The following is a 24,748-nucleotide window of genomic DNA, read 5'->3' as shown; positions in this document are numbered from 1 at the left end:
GCCATATGAACAGACAAAAAGAGAACATATCATTTTTCCTATATAGTTATTTGAATAGACAAATCTTTTGAAACTAATAAAAGAGTATTTACTCAATCTAATAAAGGACACAAACAAAAAACCCTATAGCTAACATCAAACTTAGTAGTAAAAAAATTAAAGAACAAAGTAATGTCTGCTGCCTGCCACTTCTTCTGAACTTGGTAGTAGAGGTCCTAGATAGTACATTTGGGCCTCTATCTACCCAAGGTAATGGCATAAAAAATGGAATGGAAGATATAAAATTCCTTCGAAAGCCAAGTATAGTAGAGCAGGCCTATAATCCCAGCTACTTGGAGGTGGAAACAGTATGATCAAAAGTTCAAGGCCAGCTTCAGACTAAGTTAGTGAGAACCTGTCAAAAACAAAATAAAAACCAAAGGACTAGAGGGAATGGCTCAAGTGGTAGAGTACTTGCCTAACAGGCAGAAGGCCCTGAACTCAATCTTCAACACCTCAAAAAAAATTCAATTCCTAGATGCCATGATGGCCTATAAAAAAAAATGTTTATAACCTATCGAAAGACTACTAGATTTAATTCACAAACTTAATAACAAATTTGCAAGACATAAAGCCAGTAAAGGCAGTTCAACTATATTTCTACATAATAGTAACAAAGAATTTTAATTTTACATTAAGAAAAAATTATTATAATAGCATCAGAAACTGTGAAACCTTAGAGATAAGTATAACAAAATATATTTAAAATTTATATGCTGAAAACTTTAAGTTGGTACATAACTGGCCTTTAGTAACAACTCATCATACATAGTAAATAATGGCTGATATTTGCTTAGAGTTTTTGAGCAAGTTTTTGAGCAAACTTTGCTTCCCACGATATGCACAACTATGAGGTACACATCTGTTGAATTTTGATGAAAACACTTGTATAAATTTAGTCCTTACCAAATTGTAGAATATACACTTATGTTCTTTTCCAGTCATTCACTGGGCCAGAACTTCCTGGCAAGCCAGCTCTCAATTTTTTTTTCCCATAGAAGAGCTTCTTATTCCCTAAGTTCCTTTTTCCCCAAGAATATATATTGAGGGGTTTCAAACATCTGGCACAGGAATTAATTATGTTTTGACCACAACAGCCTCAAAGTGTCACTACAGATACAATGGGAAAGAAATGAGGCAATGGGCACTCTACCACTTGAGCCACAACTCCATTTCTGGCTTTTAGCTGGTTAATTGGAAATAAGAGTCTCATGGAATTTCCTGTCTGGGCTGGCTTCAAATCATGATCCTCAGATCTCAGCCTCCTGAGTAGCTAGGATTACAGACATGAACCACCAGCTCCTCGAGAGTTCTTTTCATTTGAAGGAGTCAAAATTACTTTTGTCTAGCTCTAAAGATGCACAAGTATATTGCACTCAGTGGATGAGTGTCAGACCCAAGTTTACTAAGCCACTATCTTGTGGCATGAGCCACTCATGCCCACCTCATATTACACAAGTGTAATTATTATATTTTCAAATGATTGGCCTACCTTGTTCCTTACATAGAGAATAATGAAGCTCACTTCCCTCCCAAGATCCATGTGCTCACCTGCACTGTTGGCTTCCGGGGCTTCCAAGCATTGCCAGGTGGCAAGCTGCCATCCTCATGGGTACTGTGCTGAGAATTATGATAGCAAGATGCACACCGAATGCACTGGTGGTGGTGGCACCTGCAATTGTAGCAGTTAGGCATCATATTTCTCTTTAGCAAGGCAGGACATAGTTCTCCAGAACAATAAATGCAAGGGTCATGAACAACAGCTCCCTGGACACTGCAGGAGTAGGAACAGGTTCTGTGGTAATCAAAATCACCACAGCACAGTGGCTTGCAACACATTGTATTTTCTAGACTTTTGCTTGCAAAGCATTCTGAGTATGCAGGAGTTTCTGACTGAAGAGATGACATGGAATGATATGATTGGTCTGTGGCATGATATGGTTGATCTGTGGGATGATATGATTGGTCCATGGGATGGCGCCTCAATTCCCTGTAGCTGGAGCTCATTGACTGGAAGTTTTGATCTAAAGGTTTGGGTCTCTGAGTAAAAGTCTTGTTCCCATGAGTGGTTAAACCTGGCAAATGAGATGTAGATAAGGATTTGCTACTCTCTTCAAAGAAATTTCTTCTATCTGCAAAGGGCAGAAGGATGGCTTCCTCCCCAGCTTGGGCAGTAGTAACCTTCAATTCTTTGTTGTCACTTGGGCTGGAAGGGCCTTCCATGGTGAGTGCCACATGTGCCTGTGAGTTATGCTCTGGAGACCATCTCCAGTGACCACCACGGACCCCACAGTGAGCATTTGCTTTCTCAGAGTCTGAGGGAGATAAGTCAGGTGCTTTCCACCAGGTGTTCAGGCCCGAGGAAGACTGGCCAGGCCTTTGGCTAGGGCTTACTCGTTCCTCTAAGCTTAGCCTAGACTCGTGGCTCTCAGGGGCTTGGCTGAGGCATTCTGAAGATCTAGCCTTGAGCATCATGCTTCTGTTGAAGAGTTTCTCTCTAGGACTAGGAGGTTTTTTATATGAAGATAGAAGAGATGAGTTAGAGGCAGGGAGTGGAGGACTTTGTGGTGACTCCTGGGTCTCTTCCACTGGCTCCTTAGTGTCACACAACTGTGACAAGGGGCTCTTGCTTTTCTGGAGCTGGGCTTTCCTCCTCTGAATTTCATTCCTAAGGTTGGTAGCAAAACGCTCACTCTTCCTCCGGTTCTGGATTGAGCGGCCACGGTGAGCTCCACTCTTCTTACCTCCTGTTCTCCCACTCTCCTTGGGCTCACTGTCCCTTTCTTCACTTGCCCTGATGCTACCAGCTCCTTTAGTGGTTGAAGAGCAGTCTCTGGTTTGTTGAGTGAGAGAGCCAGAGGCAGAGAGCTGCTGGCTGGCCATTCCATTGCCTGTTCTGCTGGGGTCCAGGAAATCTCTTTCTGGACCATGTCCATCAGCCTCTCCATGTGAAGAACTGCTTTGGCTCTGGGGTTCTGAATCCAAAGGCTTATCATCCATTGGCTTTGTCTTTCTTTCTTTACTGGGCTGGTCATAGGCTTCTCCTATTGAGCCACATGGACCGTTTTTCCCTTTTTGGCTGCTGTGCAAAGGGGACAGAGTCCACTTATGCTCATCCTGCTCAGTTGCTAGCTCTGTCCCCTTGCTGCCCCTGCGATCAAAGTGTACATGCTGCAGGTGGGCTGCCAGAAGCTGTTCAGGGGCACTGTGGCGATGCCCTGTGAGTCCTGTAAGGTTTGGTAGGCCCCTCAAGGGAGAGGTGTCAGCAAGTTCTGCTGACCTCTCATTGCGCAGGCTGGGATCTCTGCTGGAAGTTTGGTCACAGGCTTTTGGGGAAGCCTCCATCAATAGATGCTCAGAGTCCTGCTCGCTAGATTCAGGAGTCTGGCTGAGCTCACAGTTCTGATGGCCTTCACCTGTCACTTGATCTTGCCTGCTGAGGCAGTGGAGTTGGTTAGGGTTCCTTGGGGACAGTACTGTCTCTAAGCTTGCTTTCTCCTTCAGCAGCAAGGAGTCTACAGGCTCAGAAGCCCTGCGCTGCTCTCCATTGAAGAGTTGGGCTCTGGAAGCCTGAAGGCTATCCCGCCTCACTGGAGGTTGTGGTGGACCTCTCACCACTTTGGAAGACCCTGAGTGATGACCTTCCTGTGGGCGGGATGACAGCTGAGAACTGGGAGTCAGGTGGCCCCCATTGGTGCGTTGGCTACTTCCTGAGGTCTCAGACACATTAGATCGGTCATTAGGAGCTTTACTTGGCCCTGGGCTTTGCGTGATACAGTCTGCAGAGACTGGCTCCTCTGGCCTGATAGAAAGAGCACAGTCAGAGGCATTTGAGCTGGCCGAGAAGGAGCTGTAAGCTGAATCTCGCTGGTTAGGGTACATGTTCTGGTCAATGGGTAAAAGGTGGCCCTCATAGGAGGCTTGGCCTGGTTGTTCTAGGCTCTCCATGCTGCCAATGGAGCTGCTCTTCTCAGTGCTACAGTGCCGGGACAGGGGACACCACTGCACACACACGTCACTGCAAGATACAGGGCAAATCCATTAGTTAGTCAAGCCATTTATCCCTTTCTCACCTTGGCCTACGTTGACATGTGAAAAGTCAGGACAACCCAAAGCTACCCATATCACAAATGCAAGGGCATTGAAACAGAAAGGAAGAAAGAGAAATAGGGAAGAGTTGGTCATTGGCCACCATAAGGATATGGCAAAACGGAGAACAAGATGACATATGGAAGAAGAATGGGAAAACAACCCAAAGACTAAAAGTAGGCAAATCCTATGGGAACTATGCACTATTTCTTTACCATCAACAAATCTGATCTTGCTTCTGGGCTGTCACTGGAGCATGTGATTCTCTGCTATGAGAAACAGCTACTGGGTGTCTTCATTGGTAAGGGGTTTTTATGATGCTGATTCAATTTTAGCCAGGCCATTTCAGAAATGAATGACTCTCAAATTTGAGTCTGCATCACAATCATGTGGGAGACTCATTACAACACAGGCCACTGGGCCTCATCCTAGAGTTTCAGGTCCAGGTAGATCCTGAGAATTTGCAGTACTAAAAATTTTCCAGGTGTTGGTGGGTCTGTTGACCCAGAGACCACACCTTTGAGAATCACTGATGTCAACAAAGCAAAGGGAAGTGACCGTGAACAGGTGATTTTCCCAAGTTTTTAACTAAAGGCCCAAGCTGGAAATTTAGGTGGTCCTCATATTATTCTATTCTATTCTTTCTACTCTCCTCTCCTTTTCTCTTTTGTCCCATCCCATCACCACTTCATATTCCATTCCATTCTTTTTTTGCAGTGCTGGAGATGGAACCCAGGGTATTGCACATGCTAGGCAATTGCTCCACCACTGAGTTACATCTCCAGCCCCTCCCATTCTTTTGTTGATGATAACATAGGTATTAGTTGAGAACCTACCATTTACCAGGCACTTCACAATATTCCATTTTAAGCCCACATGAGGAAATTATTATCTCTACTTAATAACTGAGAATACCAAAACTTAAAGAGGTTAGGTAAACAGACATGTTCACTAAGCTACTGAAGAAGCAGAGCTCCAGTTGGAAATCAGGCTTTCTGAATTTAGTGTCTTAGCTCTTCTCTGAGATCATCTTTTCCTTCCTTCCTTCTTTCTTTCTTTCCTTCTTTCTTTCTTTCTTTCTTTCTTTTTCTTTTTAATTTAAATTTTATTGTAAAGGTAATGTACAGAGGTGTTATAGTTGCTTAAGTCAGGTAACGAGTATATTTCTTTTTGAAATGTCACTCCCTCCCTCATTTTCTCCCACTTTCCTTCTCCCCACCCCATTCCCCTGACACAATTGTAAAGCTCATTTCCAACATAGTGTCTAGTGAGTATCACTGTTGCACTGGTTCGTTCTTGGTCCCACAGTTTCTGTAATTCCTCTTTCCTTCTCCTAATCAGACAAACTTATACACCAGACAGAGGGTACGGAAATTAAAAAAAACAAACAAACAGAGACAACAGGGAATAAACCAAAGGAAATCAAAGAAAGAAAAGAAATAACTACAAACAGTACATCTAAAATCTCTTGTTCTCATTTCTTGAAGAGACCATTTTTTGAATGGAAATAACAATAATATGTCTGTAAGAGGACTGCTGTGCAGAGCCTTTGTCATAAGCCAAGCACTGAACAAGGTTTTACTACATAGCAGTGGCAGCTGTCTTGATGGTTGTACTAGTTATCAATGTCCTTTCTATTGTTAGTGTTGATAGTATAGTAGCCTCTGCCGATCCATGCCTACCCCATCACCCACAGCAAAGCCAACTAGGGAGACCAAGGATCAAATGCAATCTTGAATGCTAAGTACCATTTCCCATACATGTAGCCCTACAGAGCCAAGTCATGTCAGTAACTCCCTTTGACTAGAACTCCAGAGGTTGCAGGCTGCTCTCAAGAAGGCCATAGCCTAGAAATCCATAGTTGAGCTGTGACAAATAGCCCACAGGACTCTCTGGTCAGCTTTCCTTAATTCTTTGCTCCCTGCCTCACTCCCAAGCCACTCTTCTCACTGTGCAAGAGGCTACGAATTCATCAGGTTCTTGTTGGCAAGGAAACATGCTACCCGCCCTTCTACCCTTCCTGCTGAAGAAACTACACCCCCACTCAAACAGAAGCCAAACTCAGTATGTGTTTCTGTGTATTCTTCTAAAGCATAATTGCCTCTGCCCCAACCCTCTGGGTTTCAATGCCAAATAAAGTCGCCAAGACTCCCCCCTTTATTTCACCAAGTGCCCTTGGAGAGGAAAGAGCTGGTTATGGAAGGAGAAAGGCAGCTGAGGACAGTGTGGTGGCCAGTACTGAGCACATCACAAAATTGTCTGCTGGGTGCTGATGGCTCATGCCTGTAATCCTAGGTACTTAGGAAGCTGAGATCTGAAGATCACAGTTCAAGGCCAATCTTCACAGAAAGTTCAAGAGAGTAAAATTCCCAATTAATCAGCAAAAAGCTGTGGGCTGTGGAGCTGTGGCTAAAGTGGTAGAGTGCTTGCCATGAGCATAAAAGCTCAAGGACAGTGCCCAGGCTCTGACTTAAAGCTCCAGGATTGCCCCTCTCCCAGCACAAGCATTGTCTGCCCTTTGGGTAGTTGTACTAACAACACACACCAGCAAGGTCCTTGAATTGAGTGATCTTTCTTTTTGGTAGAACCTGTTATTTGGAAAGGTCTCCATTTGGGGGTTTTGATTCTTCAAAGTGAATGATGTATATTTAATGGGGCCCCTAGGGAGTTACTATAGATGCAAAAGCCCACCAGAATGGAACTGTGTGGTTATTTCACACTAAATGAGAAGAAAAATCAAGGAATTAGGGTAAGAGACTGAAAACAAGCAGCTAGTGAAATAGGATAAGAAATGGAGTGCAGATGGCTCATGCCTGTAATCCTAGCTATTCAGAGGGGTGAGATCTGGAAGATTGTAGTTTGATAGGGCTGAGATCTGGAAGATTGTAGTTTGTTATCAGTCTGGGCAGAAAAGTCCATGAGACTTACCTCCAAAATAACCATCAAAAAGCTAGGCTAGAGGTTTGACTCAAGTGACAGAGTTAAAAGCAGTCTGAACAAGCAGGTGAGAGAGCTCAGAGCCCTCAGTTCGAACCACGGTACCAACAAAAACAAAATGGACAACAACAACAAGAACAAAAAGAAACAGGATGAGAAGGAGGTCTGTTTGGTGTCTTACAATCCAAGAGAGGTACTTTAAAAAAAACACAAAAACATCAAAACCCAGGTACCAGTGGCTCACACTTGCAATCCTAGCTACTCAGCAAGAAGTGATCTGAGGACTGAGATTCAAAGCCTGAGCAGGAAAGACCATGAGACTCTTATCTCCAATTAACCACCAGAAAAATCGAAAGTGGTGCTGTGGCTCAAAGTGGTAGAATGCTAGCTTTGAGCAAAACGAGCTCAGGGACAGTGCCCTGCCCCTGACTTCAAACTCCACAACTGACAAAAAAAAATCACCAAGAAAGAAAGTGATAAGCCCCAAATCACAGAGACCAGCACACTCAGACAAGGATCTGGGCATTCTGGACTCCCATGTCATTTTTCATTATATCACTCATATCTAAAGAATTCAATAGGGTCCCAAATAAGCAAGTATTGTCCTGGTTGTCCACCCTTTACCCACCTGGACAGGAGGATCCTAGACTCACCTTGCGTTGCAACCAGAATGCCAGGATAAGCTGAAGGCTTCAGAAGGGAAATGCATGGTGGTGGCCACTTCAGGGCATCCCTCCAGCAGCTTGGCCACATGCCATGAGTGCGGCCTACTGACAGGGGCGTTTCTCCTATAGCAAGAAAGCGACAGGAAGTTGGCTTAGGGAACCAGAGCTGAAATCACTTCCCAGGCAGCTTCCGCCCCACCCCCTCTTCCCCTTCAATGATGAAGAACATCTTGCAAGGAATCTGAGTTCTCTCCCTCAATTCCCAGTACTCAAACCCTTCGTCCTGGGAGAGTGGGATCCTAAACATACAAGATGCCACTTTCACAGGGCTATTTTGTTTATAAAAGGATCCTAAGTACATATAATAATGCAGGTCATATATTTGTGGCATACATGACAGTTGCTGACAAATAGGGTACCTACCCTCATTTCTCTTTGAGGGAAAAAAAAAACACCCAACAATGTGGTTACTCTTTCCAGAAGGAGGCAAGTATAGTTGTTAGAACAAATCAATACCAGGCTGTGAATTCTCCAATTTTGGCTCACTCATTCAATAAGTGTTTTTTGTGTGTTTACTATGTGCCACCTGCATGGAATCCTGGGGGTACAGATATGAACCAAGAACATTCTTTGGCCTTGAGAACTTAGCATTCATAAGAAGAGACAAAGCTAATTCAAATAAAGCAAGGTCAGGACACTGAGCCAGTGATGGGCACAGATGTGAGACACTTGAATTTGTAGGCAGAGTAGTAAACAGGAAGTCCCCACTCCATTGAGGAGAAATAGAACAAAATAGTGAATGGCACAGACCTAGGCAGATGGGGTAAATGGACTGCTCAGGAAGTCAGGGGTGAAGAAAGGAAACAGGTCTGAGGCCAGGGACTGAATGCAGTCAAGGATCTGTCTGTTATTACAGACCAAGGCCACAACTTTTGCATTGATTGGTTTATTATGCTACACTCATCTCTGCCCCTAAACATGAATAAATGCCATTCTTGCAAGTGGGGAAGAGCATGCAAGGGGCATGAAGAATGCAAGAGGCTAAAGTAATGGCTGAAGGGACAGAGAAATAGGGGAGGGAAGGTGTGGGGTTGAGATTGCAAGGAGAGAGGAAAGAGAGAACAGGGAGACAGCAAAGGCTGAAGGGGCAGGAAGACACCAGAGATAAGATGAGAAATGAAATGGAGAAAACTGAGAAAGATGGGAGAGAAATATTTTAGTAGACAGAAATGAATAGTATCTGCCCACCACCCCAGAGGAAACACAGATGAGCCCAGCTGTGCCAGGCTGAGGCCTAGAAAGGTGGTTCTGGGGAATTTGGCCTTCTAGGGACCCATGGATGAAGTGGTAACAGGCCAGATAGACAAGGTGCAAGAGGAAGGGAAGAGGAAGCTGCTTGTCAAATGTCAGAGCCACAGGTGAGCAGCAGTGGCTAAGATTTACAGGGAGGAAAACAAGGTGAGGCCCTACCTTTGCAATCACATTGTTCTGCTCTGGAACACAGAGTGCCCAGCGGAGAGTCTGGGGGTGCTAGAAGGACTTGAGGCTGCCACACAAAGCCTGGTTGCTGGGAGACTTCTCCAGGTGCTCTTACCCAGTAGTCATGTGATCAACGCCTATTTATCAAGCATCTTCTAGATATGGTACTGGCTATACTAGGTCTGTGGATCATGCATATCTAATATGTTCTGTGTTCCTAGGCATTGAAGCTATAGTGGGCAAAAGAGCACCTGTCCTATTTCAGGTTCTTCTTCCAGATCCAGGATTCCTGATGCTCTTCAGCATTGAGATATAAAATGTAGGTAGTCAGCTTTGTGACCAACTTCTAGAACTTCAACTCTCTAACCAAAGTTCTATTGTGCCAGTTCTAGGGATTGAACTCAGGGCCTGCGCACTGCTCCTGAGCCTCTTTGTGCTCAAGGCTAGTACTCTACTACTTGAGCCACAGAGCCACTTCTGGGTATTTTGAGTCATTTATTGGAGATAAGAGTCCCACAGGGACTTTTCTGCTGGGGTTGGCTTCAAACAATGATCCTCAGATTTTAGCCTCCTGAGTAGCTAGGGTTACAGGTGTGGGACACCAGCACCTGGCTTTTGTTGTCATAGAAATTAGAACATAAAGATATACAAATTAATAATTAAAATAAATAAAATATTTCAAAAATAATATCATTCAGGTGCTGGTGGACCACACCTGTAATTTTAGCTACTCAGGTGGCTGAGATCTGAGGGTTACAGTTTGAAGGTCGCCTGGGCAGGAAAATAGAACTATCATCTCTAATTAACTCCAAAAAATGCCAGAAGTGTAGCTGTGGCTCAAGTGGTAGAGAGCTATCCTTGAGCATAAAAGCTCAGGGACAGCGCCCAGGCCAAGTTCAGGCCCTAGGACCAATACACACACACACAAAAAACAAAACAAAAAAATCCTAATATCTGTGTCTATGGAATTGTTGAAAGATCGTATGAGACAATATGTGTCTCATTTGAAGGCTTAAACCTGGTGCTGGTCAGATCTCAACCAGAAAGGGTCATTACTATGACTGTCTTCTCTACTTACAATGGACCCTCCAGCCTATTCTTACGGTGCTGCTCAAGTGTTATCCACTGTAGGTAGCTTGCCCTGAACAAGTTAGCTGTCAACAGAGTCCATAATAACATGGTATTTTACATTGTTTGTCATCACATCATGTATATTAGCTTTATAATATCAACTACGTCAAGCTCATAGGCAGAATGATATGAAAACAGCTAAGACAGATCTAGGTTCAAGTCCTAACTCTACCATTTTAGATATGTGATTCTATTGAGCCACTTAAACCAGCTGAGCTTCAGTTTTCTCACCTAAGAAAGGGAATAACCATTCTTAATTGGCTAGGTTATTGTACGGATTAGAGAGAAATTTTCCAAGCATCTGAGACAAGGTCTGCTGCATAGCAAGCGGTCAGTAATTGGCAGGCACTTCAGTGGCAGTTATTAGCCCAAATGCATCCTTTTAGATGGCTCAAAGGAGTCTGACCATCCACTATCAAAACTGTACTATGCTACAACATTCTGCTTGCCACAGTTTTGAGAGGTCACTTTATAAAGGCCCTTCACTCTCTAGGGTTATGCCGGGACTAGGAAACCATCTCAAAGAAGACTGAGGAAGGTGAGAAGGGCAGTGGGAGCTTTGGAGATACTTGGAACAAATGAAAAGGTGGGGAGGATGAAAATCCTAGTAGAGAAAATGAGGCAGAGAGAGGATAAAGAGGGGAGGGGAGATCCTTCTAACCCTAGTTTGGGAAAGAAAAGAAACTCTCTGTAGGATCTAGTACTTTAACATGTTCCTATTCCTGAGTTGATATAGACCCAGGATTCCACATTTCAAATTCAATCCTAGTGTCCAAAATTCTGATTGTATGACCTTGGGCAAGTCATTCCTCTGAGTTGCAGATTCTCCTTGGGAAGGATTATTGAGCACCAAACCCACAGTCTTATGCATGCTGAGCAAGCACTATACCACTGAGGAGATTCTCTCAGCTCCTTGAGTTATAGATTATCTGTAAAACAGGGAAGATGACCACCTCTTCCTCATGAATTATGGCCTGGATTAAATGCAATCAGTGCCACATGTGGCATCAACTGGCAAAGTGCTTGATCACTACTCTATTAACAAAACACCCAAACTCAGATAGGGGCCAGTGGCTCATGCCTGTAATCCTAACTATTCAGGAGGCTGAGATCTGAGAATTATGGTTCAAAGCCATCCCAGTCAGGAAAGTCTGTCAGACTCCTATCTCCAATTAACCAGCAAAAATGAGGAGAGCTGTGTTCAATTTGTATAGTATTAGACTCAAGCAAAAAAAGCTCAGGGACACCATCCACTGCCTGAGTTCAAGCCCCAACACCAGCCCACATACACACGCGCATGCACGCACACACGCATGCGTGCATGTGCACACACACACACACACACACACACACACACACACACACACACCAAAAATACCCAAACTCAATAGGGGCTGAAGATTTAAGGTATGCCAGGCACTAAATATTTTATATACATTAGCTGATTTAATCCTTACTCCATCCTTATTTGTAGGAGCTGTTATTGCCCCCAATTTACAGATAAAGAAATAGTACAGAAAGATTAACTAAGTTGCCAAGAGCATACAGTTAAAAACCAATGAAATGGCAATCAGATTTGCCAGCTCTTCCTAGGATACCACACAACCCTTCCTCCCCAAAGGGATCTATCTCAAAAAACTTATAGACCTGAAGCTTCTTATAGCCATTACCTTAAGAAGTATATAAAAAAGGGAAGTCTCAGTAGTCTTGGACCTGAAATCACCTCCTCTTTAGACAAGGAGGAAGGGAGATGGCGGGGGATGGAGGGGGAGACTGGACAGATAAATACAAAGGTGAAAAACATCACATCCACCAACCCTGCAGCCCAGACCCCAAATATGAGAGCAACGACACCAACCCTTGCCTTTTCTCCTAAGGCTGGCTCAGGCACTATCACTGAACACACTTTACATTCATTACCCCCAAAAGCCTTTCTTAGAAAGGAGAAACACAAAGATATTAAAGAAAAAAAACAGGATGAGGAAGAAGTATAGTAGCCATGACAGCCACAATGACTGACTGTACCTACCATAGAAGTTTTCCAGGGTGGAGAGATGGCTTAGGAGAGAATGAGGTATCCAGCTAGCTCACACTCTCTGACAACCCTGTAGTCAACGTCTTCTCTTAGCTGGGACCCATCTGCCCTCTAGTTAAGACCTCCTGAGTGAGGGACTATCCATCCAAGGGACTCAGGATCAGTCAAGTCCCATTTCCAAGAATAGGATAAAGTAGCACTGGAGGCAAGGTATGTCATCAGCCTGGCTGGGCCTGGATGTAGCCACAGCCTTACAGATTGGAAGCCAGTGGCAAAAGGTGGATAGGAGTGAAGACAGACGCTGCTCCAGGGACCAGCCAGAACCCTGGTGGCAAAGGGAAGAATGAAAGGCAGTTCCAACAGCATAAACAGCCCCCCTGTTCCTGACTCCCACCTCTTCTGAGCCCTGGCCCACCCCCTCTGAGCCCTGGCCCACCCCCTCCATGGCTCAGAGGCCAATAAGGAAACTGGGCCCCCAGCCACTGCTAGAACTCAGGAAAGGAGCAAGGAAATGATGTTTGGGAAAGATAAAGCGGGTGTCTAAAAAGAATTTTTAAAAATACACGTAAGTGAGAGAGAAAAATACCCCCAGACACATACACTTAAAAGAATTCCTGTACTTCCTGGACTGAGTTGACCCCACCCAGCCATCTCCTCAGGTTCTCAGAGGGCTCCGGCAAAAGAAAGGCCATTATCAGACAGGCCTAGCTGCCTCCAGGACCAGAGGGATGGCCCTACAATTGATCTTACAAAGCTGAAGGCAAGTGACTTAGACATTGTCTGAGGTGAAGGGCTTACTGCAATATAAAGCCTGGCAAAAGTACTAGGTTGTACTTATAGGTTCTTCATTTCCAAAGGTAAACAGAGCAGATCCAAAGTAAATTTAATTTCCTCTAGAGGCTCCAACTCCACAAATGGGTGCCCACTAAAATGCTGGAAGAATGGTAGCTGGGGTCAGTGTCCCTGGATCTGCCATAAATGTATTCTGCCTCTCGGACTACTTACTCTCTACCTCTGGGCTTCTGTTTCCTCTCTAAAAAATAAAACACTGAATTCATCCATCACAGAGAACCCCTCCAGCTATGATATAGTATGCTATGCTATGATATTGACATGATTTAAGCACCTAAATGATGTCTTCACTAATTAATGTGTTAGCCAGAAGCCAGAACAGCCCTATTTGGATTTGTGACATTCCCTAAACCCAGGCCCCAACATCAGAATTTAATTTCTTTTTGGAGATTTAGTGACGGTTTCCCTTCATAATACTCCTGATCCTACACAGTTTCTCTTGGCCTCTGGCTCCAATTCCAGAAATTTCTGACCCCTAAGAAGGCTGATGGAAGAACCCTAAGGACAAGTATGTTAGAACTTTTCTTCTCTGGGGAAATCATGCTTGGAGGTCCCTCTCCTCTTTTCATCTGTACCTCTTACGGAAGTTTGGCTTGGCTTTTATCAACTTATGGTGGTACCATAATGGAAGAAAGTTTGAGAGTTTGGACAGGCATATTAATCTAGTAGAGCTTCAGCTTCACCTTTAACTAGTTGTTTTGGCTTGAGCATGACACAGAACTTCAATTACCTCATCTTTAAAATATGCCTAGTACGTGACAGGCATTTGATAAATAGTATCTGTTATTAACATGAACTGCTACTCAAAATAACAATGGAGACAGTACTGTTCATAGAAAGCAAATGGATTTCTTCAAAACTAAGAGAGATAAAAGAGGGGGAGGACTAGTTATGAGAAGGCCCCAAGAAAAGCTAGTACTCTAGAGCAGCACTTGTCAAAATTTTTCAGGGACCTGAGAATCACAGGGGCTGAAGAGGGTCTTGTTTATTCATCAAGTACAGAGTAAGATCCAGGTTCTACTTTTCCAACAAGCTCCAGATTGATGCTCTGGCTGCTACAATAACCACATTTGCAGTAGCAGTATACTAGGGAAGAGTCCTTGGCTCCCCAAAAAGGACCAATATAATATCTCTTGTCACATCAATGTTTAGGCCTGGGTTTCAGCCTTTCCTAGTCTCCTGATTGCCAGGTGACTTCATCCTTCCACTTAGTAACTTGTCCCATGCTTAGTGCTTGCTTACTTCCTACCAAAAGAAAGAGCAAACACTTTGAAAAGAGCAGCTAGCTGGGGCTGAGGAAAGAATGCCTAGAGGCACAAGCATGACTGTGGGACTGACTAGCTGAGGCACAGTAGGAGTATGACAGTTGGGCAGTCCCAGATGGGTGATAGGCAGGTAGGCATAGACAGACATGCTTAAGATGTCCTTGGGAAAGGGAAGGCAAGTGAAGAATTTGAGCAAAGTTTGGCCAGTGTGGGATTAGGAGGAAGAGGTTGGAAGATGGGGACAGGAACAAAAAAGTGCTTTGCCATTTACCTGAGTTGAGCTCCAGAGAATGGGAGCAATTATAACTACCTAGGGCTGGAGCAAGGTAAAGATAGTTGCTTTCCCCAGCTCTCAGGGAACAAGAATGTGGCCTGGAAGCAGAGGAAGGTGGGCACACTCAGGCTTAAGTGGAAGATCAGTCAGATGCTGGCCGCCAAAAGTCCCTCAAAAGACTATTATGGAAGCCTGGTGCTGGTGGGTCATGCCTGTAATCCTAGCTACCCCAGTAGGCTGAGATCTGAGGATTGTGGTTCAAAATCAAACTGGGAAGACAAATTCAAGAGACATTTATCTCTAATTAACCAGAAAATATCCCAAAGTAGAAGTGTAGTGGCAGAACCAATCAAGAGTTCAAAGCCCTCCCCAAGTTCAAGTCCCAGTACCACACAAGAAAGACTATTGTGAGAGGTAAGGAGAAACGGGGGAAACAATTCTGGAAGGAGTCACTCTCAGTTGTGCTAGTTGACTGTCCATCCCAATACCTTCTGACAGCACCATTTGTCTTTGGGAATGGCTCCTAATAAATTTCTTAAAAGATACTTGATGAGAGAAGAGAACCAGGAAAAGAAGAGTGGCTCTGCCCAAATCAGGGAAAGAAGGAAATGTGACTGCTGTTGCTTGGGGGTTGTGCTTAGCCTCAGGTCTGAGCCATAATATGATGTGGGCCCTTTCCTTCTTTGTATGTGTTTGGCTAAGGAGAAGCACAAAAGAGAACCCTTGATTAGCTGTTTGCTTTCTGTGACTCTTTCAGCCTCCTCCCAATCAGCACATTCCACCTGCCCCACATGAAGGAGTCCAAGAGCATTCTGACTGCTAGGCAGGAAGAGAAGGCTGTAGACAAGCAGAACAATGCATGGCTTGTTTATCTGACAGGAGAAGAAAAGCTGCTTGGTCACCATGGAGGGATACAGAGCTCTGACTGCCTGCCCACACCCCACTGCTGGCTGGGATAGTTAACTCTGATAATCTAGAGACCCTCCTTTATTATAGACCCAGCCAAAGAGTGGTGTGATTGGGAGTAGGGATTATTTTAAAGAGAACTTTCAGGACAATGGCAGGTTATCCAAAAGACAGATACATTTTGGAGAAGCATCTTTTGGTACCCCGTTCTGCCTCCCCAACTCTATACTTCTCGCTTCCCCTCTAAATAGCTATGTCTAGTTCATCCACAGTCGATTCCTGTCTTCCACTTTAGGATCCATTTCTGGCTATAAAGAAACCTAAGCTAGGAAATAAGAAGGGAAAGGAATGAGGATAAAATAAAGACCTTCCAAATGTAGCAGTGTGTTCATCAGGAGGCTTTCAAAGTAGAGAACAATAAATTCCTCTGATTGGGGCCATTGCATTTCTTTTTAAATTTAGTTTTATTGTTGAGGTGATGTACAGAGGGGTTACAGTTACATACGAAAGGTAGTGAGTGCATTTCTTGTCAAACATTGTTACTCTCTCCCTAGTTTTTCTCCCACTTTCCCTCCCCCCAATGCCCCTTTGCATTTGACCTTCTTGTTTCTTCTTTCCTTCCTTCCTTCCTTCCTTCCTTTCCCTTCCTTCCCTCCCCCTCCTCCCCTTCCTTCCTTCCTTTTTCCTTCCTTCCTTCCTTCCTTCCTTTCCTTCTTTCTTTCTTTCTTTCTTTCTTTCTTTCTTTCTTTCTTTCTTTCTTTCTTTCTTTCTTTCTTTCTTTCTTTCTTTCTTTCTTTCTTTCTTTCTTTCTTTCTTTCTTTCTTTCCCAGTCTTGGGGCTTCAAACTCAGGGCCTGGGTACTGTCTCTGAGCTCATGGCTAGTGCTCTACCACTTGAGCCACAGCACCACTTCCAGCCTTTTCTGCTTATGTAGAAGGAAGGAAGAAAGAAAGGGATCAAACCCAGGGCCTCATGCATGCGAGGCAAGCACTCTACCACTCAGCCACCTTCCCAGCCCTGAGATTCTGTTTTTATTACTCTATATTAGATCTTTATTTTTTTAATTCTTTCTAATTTGGGAGGGGGGGTGGTACTGGGGTTTGTACTCATGGCTTTGCGCTTACTAGGCAGCACAGTACCACTTAAGCCATGCCTCAAGCCTTTTGTGTTCAGTTATTAGTCAGATAGGGTCTCATGCTTTTTTGCCTGGGACAGCTTTGGACCACAATCCTCTTAACTATGCCTCCCACATCGCTAGAGTGAAAAAGCATGCACATCCACAAGTGGCTTATTTGTTGAGATGGGGCTGGGCTGGCTTCAAATCATAGTCCTTTGGATCTCTTCCTCCTGTGTAACTGAGATTATAGGTATGAGTCACCATGCCTGGCCAGTAAGATCTTTAAAACACAGGATAGATGTTTTTCCAAAGAAGTTTGAAAATATATAACCATCCAAATGTCTTAGAAGAGTTGTATGAGTTTCAGGAGCCATGAGAATGAGTAGTAGTTTAGGAATGCAGTAGTCATAATTCTCAGGTAAGCCAGAGAGAAATTTGTATTTTTTCTACATTTAGTCTGATAATATATATCCATTATAGACTGGTGTTAGCCAGTGATCCCAAAGGCAAGGAGGTGGATGGTGCCAAATTTGTAGGAAAAAGGGCAAGTCAAAAATCTGAATATGAAAAGATTTTTATCCCTTTTTTTCTTCCTCTGTGCTCCAAAGCTAAGGGTGTGACATAGAAGGGCTGAGGGAAGCTTCAGAGGCACACAGAGAGATAATTGTACACAGAACACTATTTGACTCAACAGATGACCTTTATAGCTTTTGCCAGGATGCCCAATTTCCCGGACCAACACCCAGAGTGATAAGGAAGGTGGAGGCTGTTTGTCCTCCAACTCTGATTTCTATCAGTCATATTTATGGTCTCCTTTGGGATGAAGGCAGTGAGAACAATATAAGCTTTCCTTTCTTCTTTCTTTAAGCCCATTGTCTCCTTTAGTTTGTACCCAGTATTGAGCACAGCCCTTTTGATGCATCTGCTGGAATCCACAAAGGGATTACTCAGACTTAACTCTCAAAATGATTAGAACTACTTTTGCTACTATATACACTGAACCCTAGCAAATAACCAGTGCTTGGAAGTTTGTAAATAAGATGGACATTAGTGGAGATGAGACAGGTGGGAGGTGAATAGGCTAGACCATGGAGTTTGCTAAGACCAAGGCAAGTGGTTTGAATTTTATTCTCAGGGAAATAGGAAATTGTCAGAGGTTGGCAAGCAAAAGATGAAGATTATCTACATTTTACAAAGATCTCACTTAGCTGACAGATTTAGGGAGGGGGGAACAGTAGAACCTGGGGAATATATTCAAAGGCTTTTGAAGGTAAGAAAGAATGGCAGGTTGTTCTGGGGATGTAGAAGTAAGTGTAGGCAAAAAAGGTTTAATTAGAGATATTATGAAGAGTGAGTGAGAAAGAGAGCTGACAGTATTTGTTGACAGATTGAATGTGGAAAGTGAGGGAGAAAGAATAAGCTATGACACTTGGGTCATCTGGCACCTGTGCCTTCTTAGCACACTTCATTCCTGAAACTGAGTCATTATAGCTTAAAAACAAGAAGTTGGCAGTCATTATCATTCTTTTATCCAAGCATTTAAGGTGCTTCGATTTGCATGGAAAGATGTTGTAGGAACGAAGATGACAAAAATCTCTGTGTTCAAGGAATTTATAACATAAAAATGGAGGGGTTGGGGAAGGCTTGGATAACTACCAAACCATTGAAAAGCAGAAGTATCAGAAATGCTAACCAAAGAGGGGTTAAAGGAGAATGTGTACCTGGTTGAATTTTGGAAGTCTTGGTACCTTTTAAACTGAGAGAGGTCTTGCCAGGCTTACACAAAGTGGGAAAGGCAGGGATACACAACAAAAAGAACACGCCGTTTCTACAAAGTACACAGGAAGACAAACTAGAATGATGCAAGAGCATGGGGCCCTTGAGTGTCACATGAAAGCACTGGTTTTCCATAATCCCACAGGCAAGAAGCCTTGGAGAGTCTAGTATAGGAGAGTAATATAATACAGGAAGTGTTGCAGAATGGGTACTGTCATAGCCATGCATAGTATACATTATGTAGATAAATACTACTACAAGAAACACATAGAAAAGTGTGCAGGCTAATAAAAATTAAAAAATCAAATTAAGCTAGGCACAGGAGCTCATGCCAGTGTCCCCACTACTCTAGAGGTGGAGATCAGGGAAGATTATGGTTTAAGACCACCTTGAACAAAAAGTAAGACCCTGTGTCAACCAACAAGCTAATCATAGTGGTTTATACCTGTCATCACTTGCACATGAAGCATAAGCAAGAATTTGGTTTAAGCCAGGTAGAAAAAAATCACCAGACCTTATTCATAAAATAACCAAAGCAAAAGGGCTGGGGCATGCCTCAAGTAGTAGTGTGCCTGACTAGCAACTATAAGACCCTGAGTTCAAAGTCTTGTATTACAAAAAATGTCAAACTAGAACAATACGCTCTTTGCATTGCGAAGGCAAGGTGGGAAAAATGATCAACAGGGTTGGACTATTAATTAGAAATGAAGACAAGGTAAAAGATGGCTGCAAAACACCTAGGAGAATGGTGACATCCCTAACTAGGCAAGGAAGTTGGGAGAAGGAGTGAGCTTCGGGAGATGGCATTTTGATTTGGATCATGAGTTCATTATGTTGGAAAATTCTGTAGCTAGGGATGCCCAGTGAGCAGCAGGGCAGGTTGTGGACAAGATACCAGCATGTGGCCATTACCAAGAGGAGACAGTTGTGACTGTTCTAGTGCATGTGAATGTTCACAGCAAAAGTTTGCAAGGGAAAGAGGACTGATGACATATTTACAGAACAGCTATCCTTCAGGAAAGAAAGAAAAAATATTAAACAATAAAACAAAATTTTCAACAACATTGGTGCAATTTTTGCACATGCGCGCATGCATGTGCATGGTGTGTGTGTGTGTGTGTGTGTGTGTGTGTGTGTGTGTGTGTGTGTGTGTGTGTGTGTACTGGTGCTTGACCTAAGGGCCTTGCACTCTCACCTGGCTTTCTTGCTCAAAGCTAGCACTCTACCACTTGAGCCACGTCTCCAGGCTAGCTTTTTGCTGGTTAACTGAAGATAAGAATCTCACAGAGCTTTCTGCTCAACCTAGCTTTAAACCACAATCCTCCTCAGTAGCTAGGATTACAACACAGTTAAAACAATAATAAATGTCAGGCAGGCTGTAGAGAAATAGGTATTCTTATATAATTCCTAGGTGGGAAAGAAAGTGAATACACCCATAACAGAGGTCATTTCAAAGTGTGTCATTAGGAGACTGACATTGTTCTTTTTGTTCAGGATCCTAGATGCCATATACTAAAACTAGAATGCTACAGGGAAAATTAGCATGGCTTCTGCACAAGGGTGACTTGCAAATAAATGAGACATTCCTGATTTCCTCTAGAATTAATGCTAGTGGTCTCATGACCTTGTGGATATAGTACAAACCACTGAATTGCATATTTGAAGTAGTGTATTTTATAGTATGCAAACGATCTACTTAAACAAATGTTCTTACCCTTTGATTTACTCTTTTCAAACTACTAGGATTTTATACTAAAAGGCAAGTAGAGATGCATATATTGATTTATGTACATGAAGCTGACATCCACTGCAGAGCTATTTATAATGGTAAAATTAGTAATGTCCTAGCTGTCCAACATTTGGAAGGCTTGGGTGAAGTATGAAGGAATAAAAGTCTGCCATTAAAAACCATGTTTCCAAAAATTATTTACTGATTCTGGAAAAGGTGAGTGAAAAATAATTTAAAAACTTGAACATAGCACCAGCCCAATTCAAAACTATATAAGCAAGCTGGGTACTGGGGGCTCACTCCTATGATCCCAGCTACTCAAGAGGCTGGGATCTGAGATCAAAGCCAACCCAAGCAGAAAAGTCCGTGAGACTCTTGTCTCCAACCTACCAGCAAAAAGCCACAAGTGGAGCTGTAGCTCGAGTTACAGAGCACCAGTCTTGAGCAGAAAATGCTAAGGAATAACACCCAGGCCCTGATATCAAGCCCCAGTACTGGCACAAAAAATTATGTATGCATACATATTCATATACAAGTGAATACAAATTAAAAGACTGGATGCAAATGTATGAATATATCTTATCAGTGAGTTATTTAAATATCTGTATTATAGAATTAAGGATTTTTTTTGCCTTTTTACGTTTTTCTGAATTTTCTACTTCACACATGCATTAATTTTTGAATAAGAAGAGGTTTCACAGAAAATGTCACTGTTCTTCATAAATGCATCTTTTACCCAGACAATGTATGATTCAACTGCTTGACACCTTCTTATTAGGAATCTGTAGTTGTCTCTATGATTCTATTTAACTAACGTAAGCATCTGGATTCTGCCCTCAGGGAAATCAGCCCAGAACTCACCAACCTCGAAAAATGCTTTTCCCAGTACTGTTCTGTTGTTTGGGAGGGAATGTCACTAATTAAAGAAAAATGCTGTGTGACAGATGGCTTTTGTTTTGTAGTGCTGGGGCTCAAACTCAAGGTACATGTAAAACATTTGCTCTACCTCTAAGTTATACTCTGCCCCATTCACAATTTTCTCCCAGTTTTAGCAGTGAGCACAGTTCTTTGCTGTGACAGCAAACTAAGTCTGGAACCTAAGGAGAAAGTTTTAGGGAAAAACTAGCAAAGGAAATGGGAGGTCATGTCAAGGTCAGTATCCAGGGCAGAGCCAATGGGTTGAAAAATGCTACTCAGAACCTTCTGGACACATTTGGATGGAGAGAGAACAAAACACAGGAAAATCTGGTGGGAGGTGGCAGTAAGTACCATTTTTGAAGCCATTTAACTGCTAACGTTTTTATGTGATATTTGTAGTTTATAAAGACATCATTTGATTTAATCATCACAACAATTAACAAATCCACATTAGAAACAAATAGCTTATACAGGCTGAAGTAAATCATGTACAACTTGAATATAAATTTCTTATTTCAAATTCCTGTGGTTTTTTTTCCACTTAAACATTGTTCTCAGAATTTGTTCTGGACACCAGCAACTGCATCCCTTGGGAATGTATCAGAAATTAAATTCTGAGGTCCCACCTCATACCTTCTGAGTTAGAAAGTCTGGGCAAAAGCCACCACATTGAACATTGAGAACCAACATTCTAACAAACACTTTAGAAAAGATATCCAAATAACTCCTTCCAAGCTATCTAAAATTTCTTTCATCAATGACTTACATTTTTCAGTGTAGTTTTTGTGTTTCATTTATTATGAAATATAAATTGATTTTGTTTCAGTTGTAAATAGGATTTTTTAAAAACATTCTTAGACAATTTCTTGTTAGCATAGAGAAATACTATTGATTTTTGAAAGCTGATTTTATTACATACTACAATGTTACTGAATTTATTTGCTATTTCTGACAGCTTTTGTGTAGAGTTTTAGGTTTTAATATTTAAGATCATACCATTGCAAATCCAATTTAACTTTTCCTTTCTAATTTGATGGCTTTATTTCCTCTTACCTAAATGCTCTGGTTAGGACTTCTACTCCTATACTAACTAGAAGTGATAGGAGTAAACATCCTTGTTTCTTATTTTAGAGAAAAGTATTTCAAGGGGCTGGGAAGGTGGCTCAGTGGTAGAGTGCTTGCCTCGCATGCATGAGGCCCTGGTTTCCATTCCTCACCACCACATAAGCAGAAAAAGCCGGAGGTGGTGCTGTGGCTCAAGTGGTAGAGTGCTAGCCTTGAGCTGAGGGATAGTGCCCAGGCCCAGAGTTCAAGCCCCATGACCGAAAAAAAATATTTTTTTCCAAGTTTCTATCATTCCATATGATGCTGCACTTCTCGTGTGTGTGTGTGTGTGTGTGTGTGTGTGTGTGTGTGTGTGTGTGTGTGTGTGTGTGTGTACTGGGATTTGAACACTGAGCCTTACACACTTGCTCAGCTTTTTCCACTCAAAACTAGTGCTTTGCCACTTGAGCCACGGTTCCACTTATATCTTTTTGTTAGTTAATTGGAGTCTCAAGGATTTGTCGGCTGGCTTGGAACCTCAATTCTTAGATATCAGCGTCCTGTCCAACTAGGATTATGGGTGTGAGCCACTGGTGCTTAGCTTCATATATACTTTTTATTATGATAATGTACACTTCTTTGATGCCTTTTTGTTAGGGAAGGTATTTTTAATATCATGAAAGCATTTTTAACTTCATGAAACACATTTCTACATTTATTGAGATGAACATATAATATCCTTTTTGCTAATGTAGCGGATCACGTTTGGGTTTATATATGTTGAACTACACTTACAGTAAGGAAGTGAGACAGCTGGGTGGAAAGTTAAGGAGGTGGAAGAAGGGGTGTCTATGCTTCCCAGATGGAAAAATAACATACCGTTTGGTTATGTTGCCAGTAAGTTTCCTCTTGGGGGAAGGGGGACCTTTTCTTTATATACACTGCCTTGGTAGTATTTGAATATAGAGTGCCTCCTCGGAAATAAGCACTGCTTTAAAAAATAAGAAATAAAGATTGGCTTGTCCAAAAATGAACTGATTTCTCTTTTGATGCTGGCAAGAAAATGAATTATTCACTAAGGCAACAAGTCTGGGAGATATACTGGGCACTTCTTTACTCCTCACATCTTATAAACCAGAAACCAGCACTTACTGGCTTTATTTTCTAGACTGGACCATTCCCAAATATTCCCTTTCATTCATCCCTGAAGCACAGATCACTGGAACTACTTACTAAATTCACTTCTTAACTATTCCACCTGTCTTTTTAAATTTTTCTTCTTATTTTTTTGTTGGTCATGGGACTTGAACTCAGGGCGTGGGTGCTGTTCCTCAGCTTTTTCTCTCAAGTCTAGCTAGCATTCTATCACTTTGATCCACAGTGCCACTTCAGGTTTTCTGTTGGTTTACTGGAGGTAAGAGTCTCATGGACTTTCCTGCCTGGGCTGGCTTTGAACCACAATCCTCAGATCTCAGCCTCCTGAGTAGCTAGAGTTATAGGTGTGAGCTACCAGCACCCAGCCCACCTGTCTTTTTTAATCCCTGAAAAATGCTAAAAGATGCATTTATCCAAAATACAAACCTGCTTAAACTCCTTCAATAGCTTCCTAGTGTCTATAGGAAAAATCTGAATTCATCATTATGGTAGACAACAGGTTGGACCTTCTGTGTTTATAATATAACCTGCCTCTCGACAGGTACAAATAGAAAGATAGAAAGGGAAGATAATGGATCTGATGCTGGGGCCTGAACTCAGTGTCCTTATTAGGCTTTCCTGCTCAGTGCTGGTGCTCTACCACTTGAACAATGCCTCGAGCATAGCACTTTTACTGATTAATTGGAGAAGGACTGGAGGACATTTCTGTCCAGGCTGCCTTCAAATCACAATCCTCCAGGTCTCAGTCTCCTAAATAGCTAGGATTATAGGTCTGAGCTACCTGATTCTGCCTCACCGTGTGAAAAATTTTCTAGCTTATTGAAACTTTACCATCCAAATAATGAATATTGATATTTCTAAAATTTTGTTAATACAAACAATGAATGCATGAGTGTCTTTGTACATGTCTTCACATGTAAATTTCATTATATCTTTGAAAGCTTTCCAAGTGGAATACTGCATCAAAAGGTATGTAAACAGGGCTGGGAAGGTGGCTCCATGATAGAGTGCTTGCCTTGTATGCATGAGGCCCTGGGTTCAATTCCTCAGCATCACATAAGCAGAAAAACCTGGAAGTGGTGCTGTGGCTCAAGTGGTGGAGCACTAGTCTTGAGCTGAAGAGGGACAGCACCCAGGCCCAGAGTTGAGACCCCACAACTGACAAAAAAAAAAAAGGCATGTAAACATAAACATTTAACCTGAGAAAGTCTAAAATCTGAAGAGGTAATAGTAATTTGCACTTCCACAAACCTCACAGCAGTACTTTGGAACATTCATAGGCCTGTAAATTACCTAGGGATCTCATGGATCTGAGGTGGAACAGCATTTCTAAAAAG

At 42.6% G+C, this 24,748-nt stretch overlaps 1 protein-coding gene and 1 non-coding gene across 3 annotated transcripts in view; one reads left to right on the top strand and one right to left on the bottom strand.

Annotated features, from left to right (window-relative positions):
- Shroom4 (shroom family member 4) overlaps positions 1–24,748 on the bottom strand; it is a 212,869-nt gene that overhangs the window by 31,577 nt on the left and 156,544 nt on the right. Inside the window, exons 1-3 of one of the 2 annotated variants that reach the window (XM_042695265.1) lie at positions 12,370–12,693; positions 7,719–7,853; positions 1,591–4,057 (exon numbers count right to left, since the gene is read on the bottom strand). In XM_042695265.1, coding sequence (XP_042551199.1) covers positions 1,591–4,057; positions 7,719–7,774 — 2,523 coding nt within the window. In that variant the 5' untranslated portion in view covers positions 7,775–7,853; positions 12,370–12,693. Of the gene's footprint in view, positions 1–1,590; positions 4,058–7,718; positions 7,854–12,369; positions 12,694–24,748 lie in introns of those variants that run through there. The other variant, XM_042695264.1, reaches the window with a different exon arrangement.
- LOC122121058 lies at positions 20,058–20,160 on the top strand. Its single transcript, XR_006149867.1, has one exon. It is a non-coding gene; the product is annotated as a U6 spliceosomal RNA (small nuclear RNA).

Source organism: Dipodomys spectabilis, unplaced genomic scaffold, assembly GCF_019054845.1.
Source record: "Dipodomys spectabilis isolate Male_0828 unplaced genomic scaffold, ASM1905484v1 ptg000180l, whole genome shotgun sequence".
NCBI lineage: Eukaryota > Metazoa > Chordata > Mammalia > Rodentia > Heteromyidae > Dipodomys > Dipodomys spectabilis.
This window is presented reverse-complemented; position numbering and strand designations above follow the sequence as displayed.